This window comes from Ptychodera flava, chromosome 5, assembly GCF_041260155.1.
Source record: "Ptychodera flava strain L36383 chromosome 5, AS_Pfla_20210202, whole genome shotgun sequence".
Taxonomy (NCBI): domain Eukaryota; kingdom Metazoa; phylum Hemichordata; class Enteropneusta; family Ptychoderidae; genus Ptychodera; species Ptychodera flava.
The window spans coordinates 31,015,787-31,028,999 of NC_091932.1; the positions used below are offsets into that span (position 1 = coordinate 31,015,787).

The window sequence follows — 13,213 nt, forward strand, 5'->3', positions numbered from 1 at the left end:
CTGTGAACGTCTTGGATGATGTTCTTAGGCATAGTTGAGTTATTGAGAAAGTAACAAAACTGTGAAATACCCAATGTTTTGATAATTTGAACCTTGCCAAATAAAGATAAATTCCTACTTTTCCAAAGGTTGAGCATTTTTTCATATTTTCTACAGAGTTACTGAAGTTTCTTCTCTTGGCTTCTTCTTTATCGTAAGAAAAGTGCATTCCTACGATTTTTATGGGAGATGTGGGCCATTTTACCCCGAACAGTTCATCTTTTCTGTCTTTCCACTTACCGAGCCATTTGGCTTCGGTTTTGTCAAAATTAACTTTTAAACCTGAACAATTCTCAAAACTATTTAAAACAAGAAAAAGTTCGTCAGCAGACTTAGTAGTTGAAAGAAAACACGTCATATCGTCTGCAAATGCAGACTCTTTTATCTCTATGTCCATTATGGAGATACCAGATATATTTGTATTTGACCTAATAGCTAGAAGTAAAGTTTCTAGCATCGGAATAAAAAGCATTGGTGATAATGGCGAACACCTCTACCTAACTTAAAATAACCTGTACTGAAACCGTTATTCATTACACAACATTCAATACAATTATAAAGTGTTTTTATCCAATGTTTGAAAATAGGACCAAAATTAAATTTATCTAAAACTTGAAATAAGTAAAACCAGCTAACAGTATCAATGGCTTTTTCGAAATCAATTGCCATTAAGAAAGCGGGGATGTTTAACTCTCTGGTGTAATGAAAGATTTCATCAATAAGTCTCACATAGTCGCTAATATTACGCCCCTTGACAAAGGCGACTTGAGTTGGGCCAATTAAACTGGGGAGTACTTTCTCCAAACGTTTTGCAAGGCATTTAGAGAAAATTTTAATATCCACATTCATCAAGGAAATTGGTCTCCAATTTTTAACAACCTACTATCTCGACCAGGCTTCTCAATCAAAGTAATAATACTTTGTTTTTGTGAAATCGAAAATTCACCACAATCAAAAGCTGAATTCATTGAATCCAAAACCAATTTTCCAACTAACGGCCAAAATCTCCTGTAAAATTCAACAGTTAAGCCATCATTTCCTGGACTTTTGTTATCTTTCATAGCAGACAGTGTGCTGAAAAGCTCCCCTAAACTCAAATGCTGGTCAACAATCTGTTGAGAGGAGTCAGAAAGTTTAGGGATAGAAGGATTTTCCAAGAACTGAGTTGTATCTGCACCCTCATTTAAATTTTCAGCGTACAAATTGCGATAAAAATTCTTTATTTCTAAGAGAATATCATTTGGTTGATCAATAATATTTGCATGCTCCCCCTTTTTAACTGTTTTATACTTGACTTTCTTTTATTTCACTTTTCCAACCGAGAAAGAACTTGTTGTTTTTTTCCCCCTTTTCATACCAAGTAGCTCTGGAACGAATAATAGAGCCTTCTGTGATATAATCATAATAACTGTCCAATTCTTTGTAAGTTCATCCAGGAGTGCCTGATTTGCCTCAGTTGGATTTCAGAGTAAATATACTGGCAATGTTTAACCCTATTTTCTTAAGTGAGTAGATTCTGCTTGCGCTCTTTTGCTTTGGCTTTGCTATAGCCAATAGTAAACTCCCTGATTTTATACTTGATAATGTCCCAAAGCAGTCTTTTATCATCAATATCGGTCAGCTCCTGAAGCCATTTTGTGATATTTCCATCTAATAACCTGACATAATTACTATCATTAACTAAAGAGGAGTTAAATCGCCAATGAGAAGGGCCGTGCACACCATTATTGTTGATAAACATAAAACAACAGCGGAGTGATCGGAGCTAACACCTGGAATAATCTCTGTTTTCTTGGCCATATTCTGTAATTGATCTGAAATTATGAAATAATCCAGACGACTTTGTTGGACAAAGGGTCGTCTCCTACGCCAAGTGTAATGTCTTGCTCTGATCATACATTGTAAGAACGCCAAGAGAATAACTGATACACATTACATGTTATGAAAAACATTTTCATAATGTCAATTGGACTTTGACCATTGCACTCCATTCCAGCTTCTGTCTATTGAGGTTTAACTTTAACTGTGGGAAACACTTGGGTTGCTCTCAAATTTGGTCTAGAAAGGCTACATATAATGGAATTAACTTTCAACGGTGTCCCCCTTTGGTATTTATGTTGTAGTGACATAACTATATTTATGTAGAATTTAGGGCCGACTCGCAGCGATTTCGAAGCTGTTATCCAATTGGTTGGCAGAATCGTATCGTTATAATGAAATAATACAAATAAACTCCCTAAGTTGCTGTGAATAGTGACAATCGACCAATCAGATATAACCTTGCAAACACGCTGCGAGTCAGCCGAGAATTTACAGTCAGTCCTGTACATCGTAAATTGTCAAATGAGGGCAGTGTTGCACCACTGGAAGGCAAAGTCACACAGCCAAACCAGCATGACAGGATGTTGAATATTTAGTGATGAATTTATAGCCTGACTCAATCAGTACCTCTGCTGCCTGTCGTTTGTTTCTTTCCTCTTCTTCCAGTCGTCTCATTTCATCCTGTTTCTTGTCATCTTCTTCTCTCCTCCGTCTCTCCGCTTCTCTTCTGTTTTCCTCCGCTTGTTTTGCGAGCTCTTCATTTCGGAGACGTGCCTGCCGGGGCAAACAGAGATCGTTTGTCAAAAAAGATGCGTTGCTAAAGCTAGGAATCAAATTCAAAGTAACTGTGGAGTATGCAATAGGGTTGATGTTGAGTATAGCTTTGTCTTTAGTGTTACACTGCATGCATGACACTAGCCTCTGATGACAGAAATTCTTAAAAATTCTCTGTTGGACCCGTGTTTATGGCCTTAGCTTTTACTAGGATCACTAACAGAATGATTCCTATGTTCTTTGTCATACAATTGTGATGAATAGTCGATGAATATTCACGTTTTCTGGTACACATTTCCTAAAAAGTCTTGCAACAAATCATGACAATTACAAGAGAACTGTGGTATCAGTTAGATTCAACCTTTTGAAGTAAAACATAAACAAACAGTATAGATAAAAAGCAGACAGACAAGTTGACAACCCTACTATTCTAAGTTTTCACTCAATTTGTCTGATCAAATGCAAAAAAAAGTCAGATATTTTCTATCAAGTATTTTCTCAAGATTGCCCTTATTCATAGTTCGTTTTTTACCTCTTCCTCCTTTTTCTTGGCTTTTTCTTGTTCCGCTTCAAATTCCTTCTGCATCTGTAGTCTCTGTTCTTCCAATCGCCTTGCTTCTCTCTCTTCTTCAAGACGCAGTCTTTCCTTCTCCTCTTCATCGCGTTTTTTCTTCTCCTCGACCTTGTGATGGCAGAAAAGGAAAGAATTATTGGATCACGGCTGTGAGGGCAGTATAACAATAGTCCATTACAGCATATGCAGTGTTTGTAGGCTATTTCATGCAAATGGTTGCCGCACAGTAAACTTAGAAGGGGGAACTAAGAACAGCCATGGGCGCCTAAATAACTTGTACAGTAATTCAAAAACAGTCCTTTAAGTAGTGCTCATGTAGGAATATTACATTTTACCAGTGCTGGACATTGGGAACTGATCTGTTTCTGCATACATGTATTGTTGACAGATGTATTTTAGTGTTACATTTGTTTTGTCAAGGAGAAAACAGCAATAAAAACAGCAATAAAATTGAATTCCCATAATTTGTTTTGAAACTTTAATTCGTATATTTAGAAAATTTCCTACAAACATTTTATAAATAGAAAGGAATGCCTGAAGACAGTACCTGACGTTGAAGGAATTCCTTGTACGCATCTTGTGCTGTTTTCTGCTGAGCCACCTCAGCTGGATCATCATTGAAGATTTTACCTCGGCCATAGGTTGGCTTTGAATCATCAGCAAATGCAGCTAGGTAGGTAGAAATGACAGACAATCAAATAAGAAATTCTGATCTTGAGCGGCGTGAATTTTTTTAAAAGTAAAAGTTACAGCATTGGCAAGTCTTTGTTTTAAACTTAGATGCTATTTTCCAATTAACAGCAAACACTTCATCATCCCTAGCTATCAATGTCTTGTTTGGAGCTTTGGTCTACACACTTGTGTTCAGCTGAATTTATAAACTAGTGCCTTTTCACCATGATGCTATGTTCATTTGTATTTGTAAATTTCCTGTCTCCCTGGGAAATGTACTGTAATCTACACGGCTATTGAAGTTAACTGAAATACACATGGCTAAGTTCACAGTAGTATACATGACGACAGATAAAAACAATGGGCTAAACTATAGACCACAAACTCCTTGAAATGTGATTTCACCATGTTCCAATAACCTCACACATATTGAATGAAGTACTGTATGTACAGTGTATGCAGCTTTCCCTTTGACAACCATTTAGCAATTTTGAATCTTCGCAATATTTTAAATTTATGAAAATGTTAATGCCACACATGAATGGCAAATCTAAAGGTTTTATCTATTTTGATACTCTTATCACCAGTGTTAACAACAGTATAAGGCAGCAAAGGATAAAAATAATACAGAGTCAATTACAGTACAGAGAAATTACTGTTTCCATGTATTTATTTTATTGCAGAATTTCAAGTCCTGTGATCTGTCCCTCCAAAAACCTCAAAAACTGATAAAAACATTGTGACAGTCCACAAACTCGATACATTTATGGCAACCTTCATTTCTTACCTGAACGATTCAGTATTTTCTTCATCGAATAAAGAGTATGCTTATATTTCATTCAACAGCATGATTACTTTTAACCCTTTGAGTGCCAAAGTCAGTTTTTGTTGCCTTTATAGATTATGACCCCAACAATTTTTTTCAGATCCAGACAATTTTTTTCAGATTTTTCCCAAAATTTTGATCAAAAACTGCAGCCAATGAAATGTTATGCCCATTTGGTCCAAAACTATCAAAAAATTATAGAAAAACTTACAACAAATTGGTGAAATGCACCACTGAAATTTTGGCTGAGAGCATGTTACAGCACGGAAAGGGTTAATGTACACATAAATGTAATGAACAGTATTGGAGGGATCAGATCACACAGAATGACTGCATTTTATTTACAACAGTCAACTACAATAAAGAACAGAAATCACACACTTTTTACTGGAAAATATATTACACATAAGTCAGAGAGTCACCTGTACATCTCTATGACACTACACTATGTCACGCACTGTCTTTTACATGAACACCTTGATAAGCAAGTAACACTCATTTAATATGGTATCATCCTTGGGGACAAAATCATTATCATTGCCATGGCAACAGCCGTAACTAGTGTGCATACATTGTATAATCACGAGAGGAAGCATACATTGGCTTTGTAATTATACACTTCACTGTATCCATGGCAACACATACCCCCAGAACATGATACCTTTTTGTGATGATAGTTCTACCATAGACAGTAGTAGAGACTCTCCTACTGTCCATGATTCTATTCAGATACCACACGGTAAGTCAAGGGTTGGTTATCTGGGGTAGTAAAACACACAATACTAGGTACATGGTTCAGCACAATTAGTACTCAATGAGTTAGCGGTGGGACAGCGGATACAGGGCATCTATCTGTTCTCTGGATTTCCGGGGCAGGTAATTTTGATGCTGTATGAGCAGCTGATGGAAATTCTGGCTAAACTACAAAATTTCTTTTAATTCAGACCACTATAAATGGTGTGTGGTTATATTTTAGTGATGAAACCACTGCCTAATAAGAGTCAACTGATGAATTCTTAGATTTTAGATTTTTTTTCTGATTAAAAATGAAAGACATTTAAAACAGACTACTGAGGGCTATTCAAAACGGAACAGTCAAAAAATCTTTGCAAATAACACTGCAATGAAATACTCACAACAGCATGTCTCTTCGGAAGCATATGTCTTTATTATGCTGAGACATAATTTCAGAATTTGGAAAGCTATGATTTCTATATTGATTTACTATAGTCAGAAAAAAATACTACACTTATGGCATTTTCCTGGCTGGAAATAAAGTGTAAATCAATTTTAATACCATGTTCTGATAAATGTTGATCTTACCATGCCCTTGTAAACTCAGATACAGATGGGGTGTTAGAGAGAGAGAGAGAGATTGCTGTGGTGACATTTACAATGAGGCATATATATAGTTACCTGCAAGCTGTAGAGCTGATGGTTGGTCTGTTTGCTGTAGGTTACTGCCTTGCTTGTTGGCTTAATGTGAGGGGGGATACAAAGGGGCCATTACATGTTGAAGGCAGTGAAGTTATATCCCAAAGATGGGGCAAGGGTAAGCCTATCACATTGCCGTTTTCCATCCAAAACCTAAGTTGGCGTGTTTTTCCGGTTACCTTTTTTTCTCATTCAACTAGTTTACATGACAAACACTCTGGATTTCGAGTTTCAAACAAATGGTAGTCACTTGACACATTAAATGTGAGATTTTGGATGAAAACTGATGTGATTTGAAGATAATGGTTGAATGCTGAGAGTAGGCAGACATATATGTACCACACACCATGCATACGTGTAGATGCAGTGGGTATATGCTATTTTTCCAGCGGTACTATAGCTGGGTGATTGTGAGTGAAGAATGGAAATTTAACCATTTCGCCACCAATGCTTGGTACAATGTATCGTTTTCTGTGTTGGAACTGGACCTCTGCACTTGAAAACGGGGGTGAAAGGATTAAACATCTTTTTGGTATGCACTGCACGTGCCAACTTCGTTCAATATACACAACATCAGTACCGATATGTTCTCACATGTTTCATGTCACAGCATGGGACTCTTTGGTGTCGCGGTGCATGATAAAATAAAGAGTGCAAACATTGTGCTCGTATTCAGTGTGTTTTCATTAACATGTGCACAGATGGCTGTGATGATGGAATATTACAGAAAATGGCACTTTGGAAGCAATACTGTTAGCGAACAAAAACAACCACAGGACCTCTAGATCAAATCTTAGGTAATAATGTTACTGGAATTTACTATAAGTACAATATCTTTATATTAAATCAAATGTCGGGTATTTGTTTGTGGCTTCTATGTCTATGGTGATGACGATCAAAAAAACATGCTGGATTAATTCTGTGTGAAATCTTTCACAAGTCACACCGGTGGCTGTGTTCTAAGGTAGAATGTGCCTTTGGGCAAGATATTCATACTGTAACTTTTACAATGTATTCTGTTTTGGTCTACCACTTACAGGGGCTTTATTTTGAAGCCCTCACAGTGAGTCAAATCTTAACTGGCTTCCTATTGTTGAAATTCATAATTTATATTTTCCCACAGAGATAACACTGGGTTGGCAGCCATTTTGAATTTCAAATATTGGTAAATAATTGGCAATTTGTTTCTCTTGTACCAAAATTTGAAGGTGATCCCTGATTTTCATTCTCCATTTTGAAAGACAATGGTTGGAAGCTTGCTTGTGGAAACTGAAGTAAAAGTTTAAGTCTTTCATTTCTGAGGTGCGAACTACCTTAAAAATGTATCTTGACATTCATCCCAACTTCACACAATACACACAGTACGGCAAGTGTGTTGAAATTACGACACACAGACACACCACAATCCATCCAGATTCGATAAACACGGAAATGGAAGACATCTCTTTCAGTGCACTATGCGTGACTATGAGTACTTCACAAAAAGTAACCCTCAAAATGTTGAAAAGGGAAAAGATACTAAATGTGATATTAAGTGCATGTTCTGGGGAGTGATAAACTGACTGATGTGGTACTTACAAGGACGAGGCGATGGATCTGGAGACACTGCAGCACGGGCATACAACTGTTTCCTGGATGGGTCAGCCAACCCTTCCTCGTTGATTCCATGGAGCTGTCTGAGATCAGCTGCATTGAATTTCAAGCATATTTCATTTAGCGAGATCAAAATCAGACAGGAAAATGAATACAATTTCACGTTCACCATACACATAAAACTGTGTTTACTTCTGGTCCTTAAGATCAGCTGTGTATAAGATGTGTTGATACTAGCAAAACGTACAAAAATGTATGTTTCTCATTACTGTCCATTTCTCTGATGTTTTGTGATCTCTTGCATATTTGTGTGTATGTTTTCGCACGAGTAAATTCTATTGTTTATACCGTCTGGAGTGACTGACGTAGTGTGCTTGTAACAGACATGCCATGTTTTTACTGGTCACTGCTGAAATATAATGATGATGATCTCAAAGCTGATGGATGATACAACTTATGGTATTGTGACTGTGGTTCAAGCATTCTGTAATTTTGAATGACTAGAGACAAAAAAATGTGCTATGAACGGAAATTTGGCATGCATGGGCATTTGGAGCTGATCATGCAATATGCAGAGCAAACATAGAAATGTTGAAAGGATGATGTGATGAGTAAGCTGGATCCAGAGGAGACAGATCCACTGAAGCACATCACCATGATACAATTTTGAACAGCCCTATACACAAGGATGTGAACAAGATGACAATGGTGATTGAATGAAATCAGCAGACCATGTTGGCAGCAGTGAAATCACCACACTATATCAATCACTCCGGTATCTGTTCCTCCCTGCCCCCATCCTTGCACACTGGGGGAGGGTGGCTGTCAGAGTCCCAGGGCAGGGATGACAGTGAGCTCCTCACCTACAATGTTGCCTTTGACATCTTTCATTGGAGCTCCCCCGCCACCCTTACCCCACGGGTTGTAATCACGGGCCTCCTCCTCAAGTTTTCTGTTGTATGCGTCCTCCTCTGCTCTGGCCTTCTTCTTCTTGTATTCGTTCTCTTTCATCTGTAAAGAATGATGAAATATACTTCATCTTTACAAAGTTAAGGGGTCAGAATTACAGCCACAGTTCAGACAGACCGATAAATTTTTAGTGATATTTTTTTGCTTCAAAGATCCATAAGTCAAGTTGTTTCTGAGTCAGCCTTGTATGTTTATTGAACTTGCAGTTCAACTATCCCCAAGGGCTGTATTATGACATCCATTCAATACAAGAGTACACTGGCTGAAGTTGGTGACCATTAAAACTGTAACATCTTGGTCCCCATTCAGAAGTCCAGCCTCATTATTGAACAGAATGGGAGTTGGACAAAATCATGGTGAAAACTGGTTGTTATAGCTTGTTACTTAAAATTCACAGATTTCTCAGTAAATTTCAAGGACTTTTTGACTTCCAAACTACCATTTTCCAGATGTCATTTTACAATACATCATTTTTATAAATCATTTTACACAACATCTTTACAATATCATGATTATGATCATTCTTGTCATTTCTGAAAAGTGCGAGTGAATTATCAATTTTCCAGGACATTCCAGGAATTTCATTTCCAGGACTTTTCCGGGACTTTCCAGTAGGCTTTAAAATTCAAAGACATTCCAGGACGGACCCTGGGAACGAAATAATACCAATCTTTTGTTGGGAAAGGGTTTAACTATGCTGCAAAGAAATATATATGCTTTGTAGTACATATTTGACCAGACTTCAAATGTCATTTAGGAGACAACTTGCCTGCTCCAGCAGCTCCTGCTGGTAGCTCTTAGGATCAATTTTCTTGTTTCTTGGGCTCAGATTCTCATCACCAACATAGTTGAGGATGGAACTATCTCCCCGAAGTGACGCAGTGCTGCAAAAAAATTAAAAATAAACAAATAAAAAATATATAAATAAATAAAATAAAATAGATTGAAATTGTGAGTTTCTTGGTGAAATGGACGTTGTGAACTTATAAATGGCAATGAAATGAAATATGAACGTTACTAAATGCTTGGGGTCACTTTATTTACATGTATGGCTGTCATTTGTACCTGAAGATGGTAAGTCATTGAACAACTCGCACAATAATATTGGCTGGTCAATGACTTGTGATCTGCTTTACTGCCCTATGACCTGACGATGGGTACACTCAGACTGCGGCACAGGACTCTCTTTGACAGTGGCTGTACATTTCAAAGTTGCTAGACCGGCCAGAATTTTGATACTAGCAAGGGAACAATCATATGATACATGGCAGCATTGCTGTGTCATCACCAAACTACATGTAGCTTGCTGGACTATGGAATTTAGTTTGATACTGGGTAAAGGATCATTCAATTCTGTGCGTATCTGTTCACTGCTGAACTCTAAAATATTGCTGAACTGCAACTAGCAACTGCAATGTCAATTATGTGCTGGTCTGCACATCATTTCCTTTTTATGGTTTACAGAATGAAAATCTAATGGATAGAGAAAAGATAACATTCTATGCAATCATGCTTTGGACAGATAGTGAAATATATAGAGACTGGCTGTTTGTTGAACTTGAAGGGCCAGTAGCTGTAAATTTTGATAATTTTTTTTTGCTATTTTGTTTCTGAATATCCACAATAGTTTCTTATTCCACTGCCCACAGCATCTACCAGTATATGACACATGTAAAATGCACTGTTATTGTTTACATTTGAATTCTAGTCTGGATTGGAATTCACTTGTCAACAATGACAGTGCAGTCTACATGAACAGGCAGAGTAAACAAGATAAATACTGTTTATCTCAATATGCTTTGGGAAGTAGAACAAGAAACTGTAGTTGACATTCAAATAAATTGTAAAAAAAAGAAAGTTACATCTGCTGGCACTCTAACACTTGCATAATACGTACTCTTGCTTTGTTAATTCCGGTCCCCTTGGTGCATAAATACTTCCACTGACTCCTGGTGCACCCGGTATTCCTGCCACCCCGGAAGATCCAGCAGGTACCATTGGGACAACACCTGGTAGAGTACCCGCTGGGTAGACCAAACCATTAGCCACCACGGGGCCCTTGGTGTAAATTGGAGGGACTCCATGTGGTCCAGTAACTGCAGGTCCATCTAAAATGAAATGTATGAAGTTTGCATTAGTAGATATTTGCGCTCTTAACAACAGACAACAGCAGTGGATATGTCCAACACCTATGGGCATTATAAATTATTATGATATAAATTATTAATAAATAAACATTACAACATGATGACACCGACATATATACAATATTTATGAATTGACACATACATGCAATACTGATACACATGCATTGCATTATCACAAATTATTTTAAAATGTTCCCTTTTGAATATTGTAACTTCTTACCCAAAGCATGAAACATCATCATCAGTTGCAAGTAACATTATAACAGAGAAATACCTTGCTCTTACCAAACATTTTAGTTCTGAGTTAGGAAAACAACATTCTTTTTTTTCCATGACAGTTATGGCGATATACTCTCTCATTTGTAAAGTTGATAAATGCTACTCCCCAAAGCATGTTGAAACATCAACTGTTTAGCTTGTCAGCACTCTATCTATACGTGTTAAATGCACCAATATTGTCTACATTTGAATTCTAGTCTGGACCAGAATTCACTTGTCAACAATAACAATGCAGTCTGCACATGTACAGGCTGAGTTGACAAGGTGACTACTGTAATATATTAACATGCTTTGGGGAGTAGAACAAGAAAGTGTAATTGACATTACAGTGAAAAAATCATCAGAAATTACACTTATTGGCCTTTTAAAATGACACTGATTTTGCTACCCAGCATGTTAAACAAGAAATACCAGTATATTACATGGTGTACTAGACAGGACAGGCTAAATTTATTCATGTCAAACTTCAAAGAAAATAGCATTTATATCGCCAATGGTGAAATGACAGATGAAAATATTCTTGACTCTGACTGGGTACATCTGTGGAAAAAGTATGAAACGCTGAAATGCAACAAGAATTCTGTCACCCTATATTTAACATGTTCACCCCTAATTCCCTGTAAGCAGGTCCATGACCACCACTGATAACAATGGATTGGGGCTAAACCATGGTGCTGAATGGGTTAGTGAACACCACAGACATCAATGCAAAGTCTGCATCATTGGCAAGGTTATAACTTCTTACTTTGTTGGAAGAGTTGTTGCTGTGCTTGGAGCTGCTGCTGTTGTTGCTGCAATGCTAGCGGAGGTACAGATGCCGTGCCGGCTGCTGGGGCGGTACTACTTTGTAACCACATGGGTAACGGTGCTGGGTGGAAGAATACCCACTAAAATTCAGCGGCCGGTGCAAATACTACATCCTGATTGGTCGACTGGATCCAAAACCAGGTGACACTTAGCCAATCAGTAACTACTTCAACTTTATATTCCAATCATTATGTTTTGAACTATTTCCTTGATTGTATCAGTGTAAGCAAAATTGTATGTACACTTTAGAATCAATTCTTCCTTCTTTTCCCAGCCAATTTGCTCGCTTATGTCTCGTCAATTTGCATACATATATGAGAGTGCACCTGTTCACATCTTTTTGTTCCGTAATCTGATTGGCTAAATGTTACCTTGTAGTTTGTACTATTTCTCATGATATTATCAACCTTAGAACCTTTAACAGGATACCAAGAGCTACATTTATACAATATAAATTTGGAAAAACAAACTCCTAAAGTAATGGATAGATTGAGTGTAAACATGTCCATGTTCAAAGTTGACCAAGAATAATGAACTGAATGAAAAAATCTATGAATAAATCAATTAATCAATAATGGCAAAACAAACAAACAAACAAACAAATATAAATATTTACATATACATAGATAAGTAAATAAATAGATTTAATAAAAGAATAAATATATAAATAAATCAATTTTGACAACTTGCAACTTGAAACATGAACATGTCTGCAATCAAGTGCCTATCTTACATTTTCAGCCCTTGACACAGGCTCCTTGACACTAAGAATAACTGGAGAAACACCATGCATTATTATCAAAGTGAAAACCAAGCTATGGGCATGCATCTGTAATTGCGTAAATTGCATAATGCTATATGCATAGCGATGTTATAGGGGAAAAAGGTACAAAAGTAATCATTGGAAAGGAAACTGACCAACTGGCATCGGAAAATACTGACTCATTATTCTTCAAAATTTGACAAAAGACTGTCGTCAAAATTCTGGGTTACGTATCATAACCTACTCTGTGAACTTGTTATCGTAAACATTTTAATTTTACAGTCAAGATCAACCAAAATTTTTAGCAACACACTCCTTCACAAATTTTTATGTTGAAAAAGCAATCAATAAGTAAGTTTTCTCAGTGTTTCAAATTCTTTGATATTTTGATTGTGATGTTTACATAACGGGGTGTTTATGGTTACAGCACTCATAAAAAAGGTAAAAATATACTGAAGCAACTCAAATCATCAAAGGCAATATATGGATGCCATACAGGACATCTTTTCTAAATT

At 36.9% G+C, this 13,213-nt stretch overlaps 1 protein-coding gene across 1 annotated transcript in view; it reads right to left on the minus strand.

The window, feature by feature from the left end:
- The window catches only part of LOC139133499 (uncharacterized), a 93,523-nt gene that overhangs the window by 32,989 nt on the left and 47,321 nt on the right, over positions 1–13,213 (minus strand). The window contains exons 32-39 of the mRNA XM_070700132.1: positions 10,600–10,810; positions 9,472–9,586; positions 8,597–8,744; positions 7,719–7,826; positions 6,123–6,182; positions 3,756–3,877; positions 3,167–3,316; positions 2,488–2,634 (exon numbers count right to left, since the gene is read on the minus strand). Of these exons, the coding sequence (XP_070556233.1) occupies positions 2,488–2,634; positions 3,167–3,316; positions 3,756–3,877; positions 6,123–6,182; positions 7,719–7,826; positions 8,597–8,744; positions 9,472–9,586; positions 10,600–10,810 (1,061 nt within the window). The remainder of the gene's footprint in view (positions 1–2,487; positions 2,635–3,166; positions 3,317–3,755; positions 3,878–6,122; positions 6,183–7,718; positions 7,827–8,596; positions 8,745–9,471; positions 9,587–10,599; positions 10,811–13,213) is intronic.